We start from the raw sequence: 19,639 nt of genomic DNA on the forward strand, positions 1-19,639 counted from the left end.
GGTAACTAGAAAATTTTCTATAAGCACTGATATGGAGGAGTTGTAACCACATTAGGTTAACTGTGTGCGTGTGTGTGTGTGTGTGTGTGTGTGTGTGTGTGTGTGTGTGTGTGTGTGTGTGTGTGTGTGTGTGTGTGACTGTAATCACATGAAGCTGGCTCTAGAGTCTGTGTGTGTGACTGACTTGACACATAGTTAGTTAGTAGCTGCATCCTGTGTCAGTCTGATTTAGCTGTGTCGGTGTTTATAAACATTTAAACGAGCGCCAGGTGGATTGTTTATGAAGTTAACGAGCTCTGGCCTGAGGATCAAAGAGGTTACCACGGCAACTTGAGGTGGTTACCACGGTGATAGGGGCCCCCGCAGGCTGAGACAGACAGAAACGTGGAGAAAAAGAGCCATTTTCTGCCTCTGCACCAGTCTCACAATTAGGCTTAGGGTGAGAAAACGGTAACTCCTATCAGAACAAAACACAGATCACATTGCTCTAAGGACTTCCTGAAAATTTTGGTACGATTTGGTGTTTCTACAGTAAATATTTTGGCGACGCTGGCAGTTTTAAAACATCAGGCCGTTCTGCTTCTCTCAGAAAATATTTGTATTGGAGTCAATGAGGAGCAGAGACAGACGTGGCCGCACTCAGAGGCTGATTCTGTAAGTTCTGTAAGTCTCTCTGATATTTTGAGCAGATTAAGAGATCAGGGATGAGCTCGTCTACAACCGTGGCCGAAATTATGTTTGTAGAGTGTAAATTGTGGCCGTTTGGAGTTTGGATAGAGAAAAAAATTTTCTGGCATCTCTCCCACTCTAACCGATGATGTCACGCACTCTGACACGAACATTCCGTGCAATACACACCCATTATAATCTCATAATTTCTCCAAAAATGATCATGGTCATTGATCATGGATTGATCAAAAACTATATGACCTATCAAAACGTGGAGTAATACGCCAATACACAAGACTTGTGTCTACTGTTTAAAGTTTAAATGGAGTCTCTAGGTGAAAGTATGCCTGAGCAGTAGACGTTTGTTAAACTCCAATGATTGGTCTTTTTCGTTCTTTTTTTTCCGCCCGTCCCATTGACTTCAATGCAAAAATTTTGCGCAGTTTTTCGCAACTCATGTCGCGAAAAATTCGTAAACTATTGAGAAAAGTAATAGCATACCGATCCCGATCAAACCCGCACGTTTTGATATATAATTTGGCCGAATCGAAAATCGTCCGGAAGATGAAAAATAAAAATAAAAACTAGGAAAAAATCCACACAATAACAGTATTATTAACCCTAACCCTATTTCATAGCTGTTGGGACCAGTGCCCGGTGCGATTGCCCGCGGCCCTAATTACACTGTAATTAATTAGGTAGATACACAGGAACAAGGACCCCTTAAAATAAAGTGTTACCGTAGAGACTGAACTGTCTGTTCAACAGTGAGAAGGTTTCTGTGACAGGAGGAGACTCTGCTTCACTCAACACAGACTCACTGAGGACTCAGACCTGAGGAATCTAAACCCAGGATAGAGAGGTTGAGTGAAGGTGGTGTTGAAGGTGTAGAGGTGGATCAGTGAGTCAGAGGAGACTCTGTAGAAGGACAGAGAGCCAGCAGGACAGTCCACATACACTGCTACTCTGGTAGAGACAGAGGAGGAGGAGGAGGAGGAGGAGGAGGAGGAGGAGGTGATAGGTGTCAGTCTGTCATTGTGATAGACTCTGTAACCACCATCATCGCAGTACAGACTCCAGGACTGATCGTTCCCTCCAAACACACAGTCTTCACTGTTTCCTTTCCTTCTGATTCCTCTGTAACTCACTGATATAAAAACCTCTCCTCTCCACTCGACCTCCCAGTAGCAGCGACCAGTCAGACCAGTTGAACACAGCAGCTGAGGATAGAAGTCAAATCTGTCTGGATGATCAGGATATGACTGATGCTCCCACACACGTGTCGCCTTCCTGTTGTTGTCAGACAGTATGATCCTTTTGTTCACTGTGTTTGTGTCGATTGTGAGTGGACAGGAATCTGATGGAGAGAACAAGACACAGCTGCAGTTATTGATCATGTGATCAGTTATTGACAATTTGATGAAGACTCATGAGGTCAGTGATGTGACAGTGTGAAGATGGTTGAATGTGCTGCTCAAAGTAAAAACAGACTTACACTTCCCCGGACCGAATTGGGCTCCAGCAGGCTCCACCCTGAAAGGAGGAGGGGGGTCAGAGCAGCACCTTCTCTGTCAGCATGCACACATGGACATTACATGGCTCTCACACACACACTGTTTTATCACTGTGTTCACATGGAGGCTGGTATGTCTGGATGAACACTGAGCACAGAGAAGAAGGAGCTGGAGTCTTTATCTAGTGATGATACAGAGCAGGAGGAGACCAGGAGGAAACACTTCATCATGTCTTTTCTCCATGTCATGTCACTGCAGTGTGAGACACACACTTTCACTCTCTGACTCTCAAGCTGCACAAACACACGTCACAGCAAAGAAGATGAAGACACAACAGGTGGAGCTGACCAGCCCAGATATCCCACAATGCACCAGGAAAGGCACAGGTGAAGACACGTTTGTTAGAGCTCAGTGAAACAGAGAGTTTAGTGAGAAACACTGAGTGTGAACACAACTTGTGTTTGTCTGAAGAAAACTCCCCAGGAAGCTGAAGAATGAGGCTGTGAGCAGGTTTCCACAGGAGCCACAGCCAAGGGCGTCAGTTTACTTTGAAAAGTGGTGGGGACAATGACCATATGCAACCCCCCCCCCTTGGAAGCCTGGACCCGATGGGGCTGGACTCACGGGCATTTTTTTTTTTTTTTTTTAATTCTCCGCCGGACGGTTATAGAGAGGAAAAACACAGAATATACAATATATGTCCAAAAGACTTTGTCCCGTCGTCACGACGTGAGTGAGGATCGGATTTTGGCTCAGGTTTAGTGATGAGGAAACTGTCACTGTCAGCAGCTGCTCCAAACAGACACGTTACTAACTTTATTGTGAAGGGACAGATTAGATGTTGATTTCATTAACAGTGACTTTGCACCCGAACAGGGGCGGGGTTATGGGATGGCTACTTGGGCTCAAGCCCCGGATGTTTTTGCCAAAGCCCCGAATGTTTTACAGTAGGGGCAAAAAAAATCTCAACGTGGTTTATGTCAGTCTCCCTCCGCTGACCGCACCAGTCTGAAGTGCAGCCTCATGGACGTCGGAACTGTTTATTGAGAGGGGGGGGGGGGTTATTGGGAGGGTCGGGGGAGAGATGCACACTTAGCAGTGACTATGTGATCTGAAGTTACTTTATAATAGCATACCGCATCATTACATCAAATAATGGCCGGTATTCAATCATTACACGAACAAAAAAAAGGCCGGCCCTAAATACAAGAAAAACAAACAAACAAACAAACAAACAAAAACTCATGTGTGGACTGTCTGTGAAGACTGACGGGAGTGAAGCTGCCTCGTCCTCTGCTTCAGAGAGGGACAGCTTTCCACTGTCGGGCCTGGGTCTCTGCTCTGTGTCCGGAGCATGGATATATTATAGATTCATGGACAGAAGACGGACCGCAGCGCGCCACACGCTGTAAAAATGCGACTTGAATGGGATTGAAGCGATACAGCGTAACGGAGACAGAGACTCAGGTCTGACAGCGCAGCGAGGAGAAAAGCACGTGAAGAAGATGAAGATGAGCTAATGAACGATGAGCTTGGTCGCTATGTGTAAAAATAAAAGGAGGGATTTAGAAATAAAGGCTTCCCTCAGATAAAAGCCTGCCTCCCATAAAGGCCGTTGGTCGTAGCCTACGTCACACTGAGCTGTCAGATGAGGCCTGACTCCACTATGACAGGCGCCAGGCTGCTGTATGGAGCCAGGCTGCTCATAATCTGGAGTTGGTCCCCGGGCGCCGCACCGTGGCTGCCCACTGCTCCTCAGGGATGGGTTAAATGCAGAGAAAGAATTTCACTGTACTAGCTGTATATGTGACAAATAAAGTACCCTTACCTTACCCTTATCACAGAGATCTATGCATTATATGAGATAAACTACTCACAAAAAGTTAGGGATGTTTGGCTTTTGGGTTAAATTTCAGAATGCACCTAAAATGCACTATAACCTTTACAGGTGAACTTAATTTAACCTTCTCTAAACTTTTGAATGCACATGTCCAATTGTTCAATGTTTCAGTCCTTATTGAATAACATGCTGTTCTCTAACAAGCTGATTAACTACAGTACAAAAATCACAAGCACCATCTGATTTAGTGGTTCAGTTGTAATGTTCTGCTTCAATGGCAATTTGTATCTTCCTCTCTCTCCCTCTCCTCTCCACCATGTTACCATGGTGACATCATGGGACCAAGACAACACAAAGTTATTGAGACATTGAGATTTTTGTTGTGCTATAGCCACCACTGTTGTTAGCTTTTGTTTGAGATAAAGAAATGACCATTGCATCCTTCTACTTAAAAGGCCTCATGATAGAATATCACTGTAGCATGAACTTTTTATAGGGATATTCTTATCAAATATCCCTAACTTTTTGTGAGTTGTAAATGTAAGTCAGACAAATTGAGTTTAAATTCAGATTCTTTCCTTTTTTTTTTTAAAGCGTAATGCTGTGGGTAGGGAGACTGATGTCAATCAGGATTACATGCACTCATTTTTATTTGAGTAGCTTATGATCATGTTTTATATTTTATTCTTTTTATGATGTAACACCTGTTTGTGGACCCTTCAGGACAACGCTTTTGTCTACCTAACGTTGATATGTTGAAATTTCCAGTAGGCCTATCACAGTCAAAGACAACAAAAAAAGGCAGATCTTTGTCTTTCCTTCCTCTGGGCTAGGCCTCGGATCTCCCATGAACCTAGATCCGCCCCTGCACCCAAACATATTAAGCATATATCGGATGCTGTCTCATCCGGTAGGCTACAATCCGCTGTTGCGCTTCAGTTCGGCGTCTGTTCTATTTTTCACGCGAGCCGCGAGCGCCGTTGTCCAGCTGGATAGACGGATCGTACCAGACAGGAAGTCGGGCACAGAAAAGGCGAGAGAATCCGGTCAATTTTCAAAATAAAATGATGATTACCGGTAATGAAGTTGTTGCTTGTCCGTCTATAAATATTTGTCAGTTGCGTCTGCACACGGGACACACACACACATCTATACGTACAAAGCTAGAGACAGACCTGTGTGTGTGGAAAACCGAGTACAGACGAGTGGTGTTTTGTCTTGTCTGTAACAACATCTATTGCACGTCTGTCCGTCCTGGGTGAGGGATCCCTCCTCTGTTGCTCACCCTGAGCTTTCTCCTGGTTTTCCCTGTTAAAAGGGTTTTCTATGGAGTTTTTCCTCAGTGGATGTGAGGGTCTAAGGGTAGAGGATGTTGTTACGATGCCATGTAAAGCCCTTTGAGACAAACTGTTTGTAAAAACAGGCTATACAAATAAAATTGCCTTGCCTTGCCTTGCCTGGAGTTGATGTTTTACCGGTGCAGAGAGAGCATGAAGCACGCTTGTCATAGAATGGTGTTTTTGTGAACAGTATAACGAACAGGTAAATTATGGCAAATATGAGTGTGATGTTTGATTTGTTTGTGTGTAGTGATTCTTTTATCTCTTATGTTTATATGTTTGAATATTTTATTATGCTCATGATGGTGCTTGCCTACTTACCTGTTTTGAACTGTTCCGTGAACACATCAGACTCTGACGCAAAAGCGGTGCGCCGCTAATCAGCGGGCTCGCTTGCCAGCTGTGTGCTGGCAACCTAATAAGGAGAACGCCATGGTGGAGAGAACAGACAGAGAGCCGGTCGGACGCGTCAGGGTTGGAGCAGCCTCTCACATCACCTGTCCTCCCTGAAAAGAGAGAGTTCCTGTCAGCGAGACCAGGGGACGGATCCGACCTGTGATGATTATGATGGGCCTACAACTTACCTGCTAAAGGGAAGTGACCACACTTATGTGTGTATGTGTATGTGTGTGTGGGAGTTTTAATGTGCGACCAGGCTGGCACTGATTTGCGCCTCCTCTTCACTGTACAGCGGACGGACGACGTCGTGGGTTTCGGCGCTGGATCTCTGGGCCAGCCGCAGTGGATTAAGCCTTTTCCAGGAGTCCGGAAATCACAGCTGGACGATTAAGCGGACATAACTCGACTGGACTTTCATGGTGATATTGCCCCACTTCTGGTTGGATAAAAAGAAAAGAAAAACTGCTTCGTTGCTTTTACCTTTCAGTTCTCAAGTTGACTTTGACTCTTTTAATAAAAAGAGAACTGATTTTAATTTATTCATCTTGTTGTCTGTGTTGGTGTGGCCGGGGAATCCGAACCTGTTTTAACAGTTAAATAATAGAATAAGTAATACTGTTACACGCTCCCTTTGCTACCTGCCTCCTTGTGGTGGGGACAAAATTGTTCTTGACAAAAAGTGGTGGGGGGTCCCCAGCGTTCCCAGCGTAAATGACGCCTATGGCCACAGCAGCAGTGAGTGGATGAAGGAGCTCTAATAGAAACCATCTGATCACAGTGACAGGACGGATCAGGATCATGATCAATGACTCTGTTCTTCTCTGCTCTTCACACAGATCAGCTGCAACACACTGACTCACTGTGATCAGTCACATCATGTGGAACAAAGCAGCCGTCCTCAGGACCAGTCCTGAGCTCCATCAAACCTGTCCACACATTTTGACTGGACTTGAAGTCAGAGTCCAGAGGAAGCAGAGAAACTGTAGAGCAGAGAGAAGCAGGCTCAGCTCAGAGCACATGGACTCAGACAGGAAGTGAAGCTCCAGCTGCTGGAGACTTTCATTAAGGAGCCACTTTGTGGCTTCATCTGATCTGGAGTCAGCACACACACAGTCTGAAAACAGCTGTTTGACCACACACACATTCAGCCACAAACACTGATTATTACACTGTTCACTACACTCACTCTCTTCTTTTTTTGATCAAGGTATTTTTATTTAGTTTTACAAGTTATAGTTTACAATTTAACATAAGTACAACAGAACACACAGGGAGAAAAAACAAACAAACCGTAAATCCCATCCACCCCCCACAAATACCAGACATACAGAGTTCACAGTATGAGATACATAGTTCAATATACAGAACTCATATAGCCAGATAACAAAAAACAAACAAACAACATATACAACAAAAAAGAAATACAATAATAAAGATGACTGAGGGCAACAACAGAGGTTTACAGTACTATATTGTCTGCTTCCATATCTTCAACAAACATTAAGAAAGGCCATATGTTATTAAATTTTCTAGTAGACCCCCTGATTGTGTATCTGATCTTCTCCAACTTGATATGGTACATGATTTCCCTAACCCAATGGCTGTATGTTGGAGGTGCTGGGTCTTTCCATTTCAATAATATTAGTCTCCTAGCTAGGAGAGAGCAGAAAGCCACCATTATTCTTTCCCACATCTCTAGATGGGAGTCTATCTGAGTTACACCAAAAAGTGCAATGAATGGAGATGGTGCAAGCCTTTTTGCAAAGATCTTAGAAAAGGTCTCAAAGATGGGCTGCCAGAAAGCGCAAAGCTTTGGACATGTCCAGAACATGTGTAGGAGAGTGGCTGGATCTCGCCCGCATCTATCACAAGTGGGGTCTATATCAGCATTGATCTTAGAGAGTTTTACTTTAGACCAGTGCAGACGATGTACAATTTTAAACTGAATGACAGCATGTCTAAGACAGATGGAAGATGAAAAAATTCCCTGTATTATTTTGTGCCAAGTGTTGTCTGTGATTTGCTCATTTAAATCTGTCTCCCATTTATTTTTGAGGAGGTCCAAAGGCATTTTTGCATCCGTGTTAAGGAGAGAGATTGGGCGGAATGAATTGCACTCTAGAGGGTTTTTTCCTTTTTTGAGAATTACAGAGATTACTGCTTGGCGCATGGTCAGAGGTAGGGTCTTAAGTGAAAGTGATTCTTCAAAAACTGACATTAGTAAAGGGGAAGTTGGTCTGAGAATTTTTTGAAGAAATCTGTCGGATATCCGTCCGGCCCTGGGGACTTGCCGCTTTGCATAGATCTGATTGCAGATATTATTTCCAGGGCCGAGAAGTCTTTCTCCAATGAATCAGCTATGTTCGGGTCTACGGATGGAACATGTAGGGATCTTAAAAAATCCTCCAACACTGAGGGTGCAGTTTGACATTCTGATGTGTATAATACTTGATAGAAATTTTGAAAACAGGAGTTAATTTTGAGGCTATCTGTACACTTTGAACCTTGTTCATCATTGATTGCAGGTATAGTCTGATTGGCAGTTCTTTGTCGTAACTGATGTGCGAGAATACGTCCAATTTTTTCCCCATGTTCATAGCATCCGTGTCTAGATTTGGAGAGAAGATATTCCGCCTGTTGCATTGATAGGATATCAAATTCGGTCTGCAAAGACAGACGTTTTTTCACTATGTCAGGAGATGGTTGATGGCTATATAACATATCTAGTTTCAGGATTTGATCCATTAGTTCTTTAAGGCGCACTGTATTTGTTTTCTTCTTATTTGCGCAATAAGAAATGATTTGGCCTCGTAGATAAGCTTTTAAAGATTCCCATATAGTTGAATATGACATTCCTGGCGTTTGATTAGTGTCAAGAAAAAAGTGTATTTCAGATGAAATAAAGTTGGTAAAAGACTCTTCTGATAAGAGAAGAGGATTGAGTCTCCAAGGGCGGTAACTATTTTGTGTGTTAGGAATGCTGATTTTCGTGGTTAGCGGACCATGATCTGAAATGACTATGGCATCATAATCACACTTAGTTACAGAAGATAGAAGTCTTTTATCCAGGAAAAAAGTATCTATGCGAGAATAGCTCTTATGCACTGGGAAGAAAAAGGAGTACGCTCTAGCAGTGGGATTACGAAATCGCCATACATCCACTACACCATATGTTTTAAGAAAAAGCTGGATTGTGTGTGCTGATTTAGACAAGGACGTCGTTTTGGAGGAACTGCGATCTAAGGTAGGGGAAAGTACACAATTTATATTGCCACCAAGGATAAGATGGTGTGATGTCATGTTTGGTAGACGAGAAACATTTTTTGAAAAGAATTCTGGATTGTCCCAGTTTGGCGCATAAATATTGGCCAGGATGACCGGAAATGAAAAAAGTTGCCCTGTCACAATAATGTAGCGCCCTGCAGAATCAGAATCGACATTAGCCATTGTAAATGGTATATTTTTATCAATGAGGATGGCTGCCCCCCTAGTCTTTGTGTGGAAATTAGAATGATAAACTTGTCCTGACCATCCTCTTTTTATTCGGAACAGGTCCGTTGTGCGCAAATGCGTCTCCTGAAGAAACGCAATATCGGTCTTAAGTTGTTTTAAGTGTGTAAATACCTTTTTTTCTCTTAATTGGATGGTTAAGTGACTTCACGTTCCAACTCACAAAGTTCACTGATGAGAGTCCAACCAGCCCTCTAGTAGAATTAGGATCAGTCATAACCTACTGAGTAAGATATTTAGTGCACTTGAAATTTACATCTGGCTGAGCAAATAGAAAGTAAGAAAGACATACATAAAATAAATCCAAGAAATAAACAAATCTGGTATAATCCCACCCTCCCCCACCCCACCTAGTGCCTAGAGAAACAAGGAAAACATGGTACCCCTCAAGAACAAATCCACACATATGTGTTCGTGTTGGGGAACTCTATAGAGCCAACTGTTCAGGCTCCCATCGAACGCTTCATGAAAACCAGTTCAGTGCATTGTTATTGTAGTACTACAACATCTGCTATGTGTTCAAGTAAGAGAAAATAAAAAATAAAAATAAAAATAAATAATTTAAACCCCACATCTCTTATGGAATCAATAGTTTAAAGGTGTTAAAATTAAACACTGTGGATTAGCCATCATATAAAATTAAAACAATTACATTTTGTAATCAACAGAAATATATTCAGTCAGACAAATCCTGTCACTATAAGGCAACCTTTAAGTTGTAAGAAAAACAAAATCAAAGAACTATTAGGCTACAGTAAGCCTATGAATAAAGGTAATCAGCATTGACAAAGAAAGGAGAGAGAGAAGGGGTCTCTTGGTCCAGTCATTTTACATTTGTTTTCCACTTTGAACCTTGACAGCAGAAGCTGGTGAAACTTAACAGTCTAACAACAGTGACATTAGTCCACTGGGTGCAGCCAGTTTAGCTGCCTTTCCACGGATGAAAACAAATAAAGTATTGTCAGAATAGCTGAAAACACGAAAACAGTCTCACTCACGCTCCTCGGCGAGGATGATGTGGTTCCTCACGTAGGTCATCGCTTTTTCTGCGTCGGTGAATTCCTTTTCTTCCCCGTTGTGTGTGACACGGAGACGGGCTGGGAACAGTATGCCAAACCGGACGTTCTGGCGGTTGTGGAGCAGCTTTCTGACCTCGGTGAACGCGGCTCTGGCTTTGGCGACTCTTGTAGTATAATCCGGGAAGATAGCAACTGACTCTCCGTTGTACCGAAGTGGAGCACGGGTGCGCGCCCGGTTCAGTACCTCAACACAGTCCTGGAAATAGTGAAGTTTGGCTACTATCGCTCGTGGTTTCCCGCCGGGTTTTCTTGGAGCCAGGCTTCTGTGTGAGCGATCAATGAGCACATCCTTGTCCAGCTGCAGTGCCTCTCGTAGCAGCTTTGAGACCGATGTCGTAGAGCTTGATCCAGGCGTTTCAGGCAGCCCCAGTATTCTGATGTTACACCGCCGCGCTCTTCCCTCCATGTCCTCGCATTTGTCTCGGAGCTCCGCCACCTCCGTCTTCAGGGTGTTCACCGTGGTCTGCAAAGTCGCCACCTCGTCTGACCATGCTGACAATCCGGTCTCCATGTCTCGGACTGTGGTTTTCACTTGGTCGATCTCCGAGTGAATCGCCGCCGTGTTATTTTTAACTTCTGCTTTTAATGCCTGCAGCTCATTTTTAAGGAAGTCGAAGTCGTCGGCAAGTGCGTTTTTCATTTCTGATTTTATCACCGCCGAAATTTCAGTTTTCAGCGAGAGAAGAATCTCCGACTTCAGGGACTTGGCGTCCATCTCTGGTTTAACGTTAGCTGACCGTAGATGTGGTGGAGATGGTCTTGCCGTGGTGCTAGTAGCAGTGTAGCTCCCGGCGGTGTTAGGCCTCGTGTTCGCTGCTCCAGTATATTGAAATTTTTTCAGATTCGTCGCCATTCACTCAAACGTAGACTTCCTCTCAGCTTCGGAAATGTTTTCAGAGCAGATTAGTCAATATTTTAATGTACCGCGCGCTTATTAACTTAAAATAAAAAAGAAGTTCGACGGGAGCTCAAACAAACACGTCCTACTCCATCGCCAGCTCAACAGCGCCCCTACACTCACTCTCTTCTGATTGACAGCTCCAGGCCTCTGGACAGTGAGGACATCTGGATGTCACACTGTGATTGACTGTCTCCTCAACACAACAACACATCTCATCAGGACAAGACCAGGATCTCAGAGAGACTGAGCTGATTATTGATCATCAATATCTGACCAGACAGAGAGGGTTGGAGACTCTGGAAAAACGGTTCTATCTGGCCAAATTTTGAAAATACAAAGTCAAAAGCCCCAGCCCCTTTCCTCAGACTTCTCTCTGAAGCCACGCCTTCACCTTTACGTGGACCTGGGTGAAGACTGTGATCACGCACGCGAGAGAGTGAGATGGCAGCTTGATTGGGCATAGGCAGAACCAGACATGAAGGCATCTGATCGGTTTTTCCTTTTCGGAGCGAAAAGCATGTATTGGTCAGAGTTTTGTCTATCCTGCAGCAGCAGCTGCCACAGAGGTCCGATTGTTTTTGTTCCTTTTTCTGAATAGATAATGTATTGACTACTCTCAGGATGGAAGGACCATTTCACCCAGTATAACAAAAAGTGTTTCTGAACATGAACCAACCATAACTTTAAACCAGCAGCAGCTGAAATGTTTCCTCATCAACTCTGAAATAAAGTCTGATCCAAACATCTGGAGAGACTCAGAGCACAGCTGCCAACATCTGGTTTCATCATTGAGATCTCTTCTACTGAATATGAAACAGTGAGTTATGATGAGACACTGAAGTCATCAGGAGGAGAAACTCCTGATCCCAGTAGTTCATCACTGTGACTGATGAAAGCTGCACAGCTCATGTTTGAAACACTCAGAGATTTTGGCTTCAGTATAAACTGTGTTGGGACGAGTCAGACTGAGACAGAGGACGTCAGTGGAGTGGGCGGAGCTTCACTGTGGCCTACACCACCTCTGGATATGGTCTGAGTGATCAGATCTGATGTTATCAATGCATCAATCACCTGAGACTGAGGTTAAAGCTATGGTCTACGATTTGGAGCATTGGTAATTATTATTAACATCGTTTATACAGCGATTATGGTCCTGTGGTCCGATATACACAATATATTTTGTCACAGGGTGTAGTCGTCTCACCCATCATTGTGAGTTGTACTCAAAATCAAATCTGCCCCCCCTTAGTGCACGCAGATATGTACATTGGTTGACCTTAATTTATAAGGCTCTTTTAGGCTTGATGCCTTCGTATTTGTGCATATTACTGCAAGAAACAAGCAGTAGTTATGTTTTGCGCTCTTGTTCAACCCTTGTTTTATCTGTTCCCCGGGTAAGGACTGAATTTGGGAAAAGAGCATTCAGCTCCGCCGCCCCTTCGGCATGGAACACTTTACAGAAAGAGCTGACACTCGCTAAACTAATCCCACTTGGAGCCTTTCGCTCTATTTTGAAAGATAGGCAGCAGAAATTCACCCAGCAGTGCCTGTGCTTCAAATCTTAAACTATTTATTTTGTTGTTTCCAATTGTTGTATCTGAAATTGTAAAACTCTGTATATTTTCTAATTGTTATTCTTTGCATTTCTGTGTTGACATGTATTGCTGCTGTACCGCGTGCTGCTGACCATTTTTGGCCAGGTCACCCTTGCAAAAGAGATCCTGATCTCAATGGGCTTTTATCTGGTTAAATAAAGGTTAAATAAAAAATAAAATAAATATAAATAGCAAAAAGAACCAAAAAAATCCATTCAGTCTATCAGCCGTGGGCCTGCATAGAAATTGACCAATGGGCGCCGCGCGCCCCGTCTCGCGCCAATTGGCTCGTATCCTCCATCCAATCCCCTCGTCTCGCCTGCTCCTCCTCGACCCGCCTCGTCCCCACCCCCTCTGCTTAGAAACTACAAGTAGTTTGTAACCGCTCTGAGCTGCTCAGCCACAGACACATGAACCCATGAATTCAGCGCCTGCTGCCCCCCACCCCCGGTCGGTCTGCCGAAAAAAAGCCCCACTAGGATTCAGAGAAGAACAGTACAGAAGCACAGAATGTGTTGCTGCCCTTATTACCGGTACCGGTGCCGCGTCGAGTCTCCCTGATCCTCTCTCCGACACACAGCTGCTTCCAGCTGCAGCCTGACCGGGGTGCTCTGCACCCTGCACACCGCGGCCCTGCTGAGCTACTGGTCTTCCTCCTCTCCCCGACACACAGCTGCTTCCAGCTGCAGCTGACCGGGGTGCTCTGCACCCTGCACACCGCGGCCCTGCTGAGCTACTGGTCTTCCTCCTCTCCCCGACACACAGCTGCTTCCAGCTGCAGCCTGAGTGGGTCTCTGCACTGCGGCGCCACGGAGCTCCAGGCCCCGGTCTTTCTGCTCCTCTTCCCCAGACACTGCACCCTGTGGCCGGTCACCCAGTGCGAGGAGTCTCCCTGTAGCATGAGGCTGTGCTAATGGTTGCTAATTGCGGCGCTTCCCGTGCCAGCGGTCGCCCGCCGCGGTCCCGTTGCCGGGGACGGCGACGACGGCAACTGGCACCGCCTCGTTACCAGCAGCTGGTGCACAGCGGCGGCATTGGGGCTGGCGCCGCCGCTGTTAGTAGGCTAGTGCCGAGCACAGCCTCATGCTACAGGGAGACTCTTGGTGCTGGGTGACCCAGGACAGGGTGCTGTGTCTGGGGGAGAGGAGCAGGAAGAGTCGGGGCCTGGAGCTCCGCGGAGCCGCGGTGCAGAGAGGCCCGGTCAGGCTGCTGCAGCGGCGGTGCTGAGTTTATGTTGAACAGGTAATCTTTGGTTTTATTGTGGAAGTTGTGACTGTGAATATGACATTTTACTCCGCACTCGAAGCCTCTTTGGTTTCTGCAGGCAGCAGGCTTGTTGCTTGCTCCGCTCTGCTCTCTGAGGGGAGGGGGGGGCGTGTCGCAAGGAGGCCCCGAGGGGCGGGCCATACGAGCTCAGAGGGGAGGGACGGGGGTGTGTGAGAGGTGCTTTTTTCAAATTTTTCTCATCCTCTTTCAAAACGTAGACCATAGCTTTAATACCAGGTGTGACCAGGTGTGAACGGGGCCATAGAAAATGTTCCAGCTCCTCCTCCTCTATCAGACAGTGTGTGTGGCTGCAGCAGCCTCTCCATACCTGAGAGAGTCCAGTCTCCAGTCTGGATCTTTCAGTCTGTCTGACAGCAGCTTCACTCCTGAGGCTCCTGGATGGTTGTAGCTCAGGTCCAGCTCTCTCAGATGGGAGGGGTTGGAGCTCATAGCTGAGGCCAGAGAAGCACAGCCTTCCTCTGTGACCAGACATCCTGACAGACTGAACACACACAACAACACACAGGAAACCACTGTCAACACCTGGAGGTGTGTTCAAATGGCATGAGATAAACAGCTGGATGGATCCTCACCTGAGAGTCTCCAGTCTACAGTGTGGACTCTCCAGTCCACCAGACAGCAACTTCACTCCTGAGTCCTTCAGGTTGTTGCTACTCAGGTCCAGGTGTCTCAGACTAGAGGACTGGGAGCTGAGGACTGAGGACAGAGCTTCACAGCTTCTCTCTGAGAGGTTACAGCCGCTCAGTCTGAACAGATGATCATGAGGAATTAAAGAAGAAAGGGATTTATTTTCTGTCCTGTTGAAAAGACAGAAGTGTTTTTATACAATGATGAATAAATCCAACTATCTCTACACTTACAGAGCTTTGTTGGAGGCTTTGACCACTGGCAGCAGCCTCAGAAGAGCCTCCTCTGAAGCAGAGTATTTCTTCAGGTCAAACTCGTCCAGATCTTCTTCTGATGACAGTAAGATGAAGACCAGAGCCGACCATTGAGCAGGAGACAGTCTATATTCAGAGATACGTCCTGATCTCAGGGACTGTTGGATCTCCTCCACTAGAGAACGATCATTCAGTTCATTCAGACAGTGGAACAGGTTGATGCTTTTCTCTGCAGAGGGAGTCTTTTCAATCTTCTTCTTGATGTACTGAACTGCTTTTTTACAGGACAGTGAGTCACTTCTTGTCTGAGTCATCAGACCTCGTAGGAGAGTCTGATTGGTCTCCAGTGAAAGACCCAGGAGGAAGCGGAGGAACAAGTCCAGGTGTCCATTTGGACTCTGTAAGGCCTCGTCCACAGCACTCTGGTAGAAGGTTGGCTCTGCAGATTTGACTCCTGTTGTTTCAGTCTTCTTCTTCTTCTTCTTCTTCTTCTTGGAGGTTGTTTGTTGTTGTGACATCAGGTTGAGTCCAGAGTTGATGAAGGTCAGATGGACATGAAGAGCAGCCAGAAACTCCTGAACACTCAGATGGACGAAGCAGAACACCTTGTCCTGGTACAGGCCGCTCTCCTCTTTAAAGATCTGTGTGAACACTCCTGAGTACACTGAGGCTGCTCTGATATCGATGCCACACTCTGTCAGGTCTGATTCATAGAAGATCAGGTTTCCTTTCTGCAGCTGCTCAAAAGCCAGTTTTCCCAGAGTCTCAATCATCTTCCTGCTGTCTGGACTCCAGTGTGGATCTGTCTCAGCTCCTCCATCGTACTTGACCTTCTTCAGTTTCAGATGAACCACCAGGAAGTGGATGTACATCTCAGTCAGGGTCTTGGGCAGCTCTCCTCCCTCTCTGGTCTTCAACAGCTCCTCCAGAACTGTAGCAGTGATCCAGCAGAAGACTGGGATGTGGCACATGATGTGGAGGCTTCGTGATGTCTTGATGTGGGAGATGATCTCTGTGGCCTGCTGCTCATCTCTGAACCTCTTCCTGAAGTACTCCTCCTTCTGTGGGTCAGTGAACCCTCTGACCTCTGTCACCATGTCAACACACTGAGGAGGGATCTGATTGGCTGCTGCAGGTCGTGTGGTTATCCAGAGGCGAGCAGAGGGAAGCAGGTTCCCCCTGATGAGGTTAGTCAGCAGCACTTTGACTGAGGTGGACTCTGTCACATCAGTCAGGATCTCAGTGTTGTGGAAGTCCAGAGGAAGTCGACACTCGTCCAGACCGTCAAAGATGAAGACGACCTGGAACTGATCAAAGCTGCAGATTCCTGCTTCTTTGGTTTCAGAGAAGAAGTGATGAACAAGTTCCACCAAGCTGAACTTTTTCTCTTTCAGCACATTCAGCTCTCTGAAGGTGAAGGGAAATGTGAAGTATATGTCCTGGTTGTCTTTGTCTTCAGCCCAGTCCAGAGTGAACTTCTGTGTTAAGAGTGTTTTCCCAATGCCAGCCACTCCCTTTGTCATCACTCTTCTGATTGGTCGGTCTCTTCCAGGTGGGGCTTTAAAGATGTCTTCTTGTCTGATGGTTGTTTCTGGTCTGTCTGGTTTCCTGGACACTGTTTCAATCTGTCTGACCTCATGTTCATCATTGACCCCTCCAGCCCCTCCCTCTGTGATGTAGAGCTCTGTGTAGATCTGGTTCAGAAGGGTTGGGTTTCCTGTTTTAGAGATCCCCTCAAACACACACTGGAACTTCTTCTTCAGGGTAGATTTGAGTTTACGTCGACAAACTGGAGCAAAATATTCTGAATGAAAACACAAGAAATCAGACCAATTAGAAAATATAACATGATAATTCCTCTAAATAACGACTTTATGAACATCTTTCCCTCCATGTGTTGATGTCAGTGAACGTCTCATTTGTCCATCATGTTGAATCTTTAGAGAAATCCTCTTACTGCTCTGCAGACGCTCAGCCAGCTCCTCCTTCTCCATCCTCCTCAGGAAGTTCACTGTGATCTTCACTAACGCCTCTCTGCTGCTCCACCTCTGCTCTTCATCCTCACCATCCAACACCTCCTCATCCTCCCTCTGACTCCCTGAGCATTCTGGGTAATCTGGACTCAGAAGCTTGTTGATCTTCTTCAGCTCGTTCTTGACAAAAGTGACCATGTTCTCCTCCAGTAGCTGAAACAGAAACTCTATGAGTGACAGCATCAAACTAAAACCTGACAGACTGACAATCCACTGGTGTCAAAGTGCAGCATGGAGATGATGGTGAACACAACAGATGTAACAGCAGCTGTTGGACATGTCCTCACCATAAATATAGAGTCCATGTGTGTTTGATGCTGCTGGGCAGACTGACCACTGGGAACCTCTGAGCTCTCCTGGTCCACTCTGTGGAGGAATCAGTGTCAAGTCAACATCAGGACAGAGAGATAATACAAGATGGACTTTATATGTCCCCTGAGGACGTTCACAACAGACAGAGACACTTTGGTTTCAGACCTGGTCCAACAACACATCATACAAACTGGTTCATTTCTACAATAACCTGAGTCTGACCGTCAGTTACAGCTTACATCTGATCAGCTGATCCACGTCCTCCTTTAAAGTGAATGATCACTTCCTTTGAGTCGTTGCTCTTTAAAGACAGACAGCTGGGTTCAGGAGAGTCTGGTCTCTGCTGCTGGATCCTGAAACAACAACACAACTGATGTTAAATAGTTTAGATACATGGAACATGAATACAGAAAAGTTTTGCAGTTTTATGCTACCTGGCTGAATATTTGTCAGCTTTCTGCAGACCCTGGATGACGATAACAGATAATGTGTTATTTGCATTTCAGTGCCCCAATCACTCCCACTATATGGCTATATTCATAAACTCTTGAATGGACCTAAATATTGTCCAAAGTGACACCAAAGTTACATGGGTGAGTAAATGACCTTATTTTATGCCAGAAATAAGGTCCAGGTTGTAAAAGACGTCACTTGTCCTTTAACATGTGGATGTTCAGGTAGGGACAATGTGTATCCGAGTTATAACTCTGATTTTATGGAGAATCATTGAAATTTGACTCCACAGGAAGAACGTTCAACAGAGACTCGAAAGCTTTGAAATCTAGTTTTGTCTTACATCTGATCAGCTGATCCACGTCCTCCTTTAAACTTAATGCCGCAGTCCTTTGACATGTTGCTCTTTAAAGACAGACAGCTGGGTCCAGGAGAGTCTGGTCTCTGCTGCTGGATCCTGAAACAACAACACAACTGATAAATGTGCATCTTGGAGAAAAACTGATGAAAAATATCTTCAATTTTTTAATAAACACAACTGACTTTTAGAGAGAAAAGTCTTTCTGACTGTTTTAAACTCTGACCTTTGACCTGTGGTCTGGCTCTTGGTTTTAGAGGGAGGGGCTCCCTCCTCTCTGTCCTCACACTGATCCATGCTGCTGAGCTCACATCCACATCAGCTCACACACACTTTGTAGCTTCACCTGCAGAGGAAACACACATCATTCATGTGCACAGCAGCTCACATGTCCATCATGTCTCCAGCTGCTCCTCCACTGATTGGCTCTTCTCCTCTGCTTCATATCAGTGTCAGCTGAATGCAGTCACACAGCAGTGAGGAAGAGGAAGCTGCCATCAGCTGCTGTACTTCAGTCCACTAGATGGCGTCATGAAGCTGCAGATCTGAGTGGAGAGACTGGTGTTTTTGCTGCAGTTTATTTCTCCCACTGAACCCTAAATATTTAAAACATTACACAGTAGAAGAACTGTGACTCATGTTTCTACGTTGGACCAGACGGCTGCATTGTAGAGGGTAGGCACTAAGCAGCAGTAATGAGCTGCCTCATGGTTTTAGTATGATTATATTGCACAAGGTCACTGCTGTTTTGTTTTGTGCCCTGTTTTTGTCTAAAAGCATGTTGTGGCCAAAATAAAATACATTTCATTGCATTTTAAAAAAAGAGTTCCTATTAAACCATCCACGGAGAAAACAGGAAAAAGAGTAAGGGGCTGTAGGTGTTCACACGTTAGGCACCTTAGCTACGTGAAGCACTTTGAATGCAAAGTTTGTCCCGGTGTAGGTAGTAAACTTATTTCACCTCACAGCTTCATTATCACAACATTCAGTCATTTCACTCACTGGAAATTCAGCGAGAGAACAAGACTCTTCACTTATTGTCTCTGTCAATCCATTCATCGTCTGCTCCATCAAATTTCAGGAAACAAAGTTCGTCTCAGTCTGAGGCCACGTCTTGTTTTGTCCACAGCAACAATCAAAGAGACAAAAACATTCAGTTTACAGTCAAAGAAAACAAGGAATTCTTCAGTGTTTGAGGCTAAAAACTGAACATTTCTGCTTGAAAAATGTAAAACTGTTGCAGCTCTGAAAAAAATTCTTCAGAACAATATTGATGATTTGTGTCCAATAATCAATAACCCAGAGTGTTTGCTGTGTGTAATCACAGACATGAATGGTGGGGACACAAAGACAGTGTTTTTAATCTACAACCTGCAGCTGGAAAGTGACTAGTAGCTTAACCTGTCAGGTACATGAGCTGCAGTACAAGCAGGAAGTAGCTCAACAAGGAAATACTCAAGGAAAGTAC

At 45.1% G+C, this 19,639-nt stretch overlaps 1 protein-coding gene across 1 annotated transcript; it reads right to left on the reverse strand.

The window, feature by feature from the left end:
- Positions 1 to 1,475: 1,475 nt before the first annotated feature.
- On the reverse strand, positions 1,476 to 18,473 carry LOC311007984 (uncharacterized protein; the record flags this gene model as incomplete). Its single annotated transcript, XM_084001414.1, has 12 exons — positions 18,398 to 18,473; positions 18,157 to 18,270; positions 17,600 to 17,713; positions 17,336 to 17,414; positions 16,973 to 17,201; positions 14,995 to 16,819; positions 14,707 to 14,880; positions 14,459 to 14,615; positions 13,790 to 13,910; positions 10,271 to 11,083; positions 2,165 to 2,202; positions 1,476 to 2,018 (listed from the first exon to the last, which is right to left on the reverse strand). Exons 1-12 carry the CDS (start codon positions 18,466 to 18,468, stop codon positions 1,476 to 1,478), a joined length of 4,278 nt encoding a protein of 1,425 aa, XP_083857540.1. The 5' UTR covers positions 18,469 to 18,473.
- Between the last annotated feature and the right edge of the window lie 1,166 nt (positions 18,474 to 19,639).

Source organism: Trachurus trachurus (genome assembly GCF_905171665.1).
Source record: "Trachurus trachurus genome assembly, contig: scaffold_146_arrow_ctg1, whole genome shotgun sequence".
In the NCBI taxonomy this organism is placed as follows: domain Eukaryota; kingdom Metazoa; phylum Chordata; class Actinopteri; order Carangiformes; family Carangidae; genus Trachurus; species Trachurus trachurus.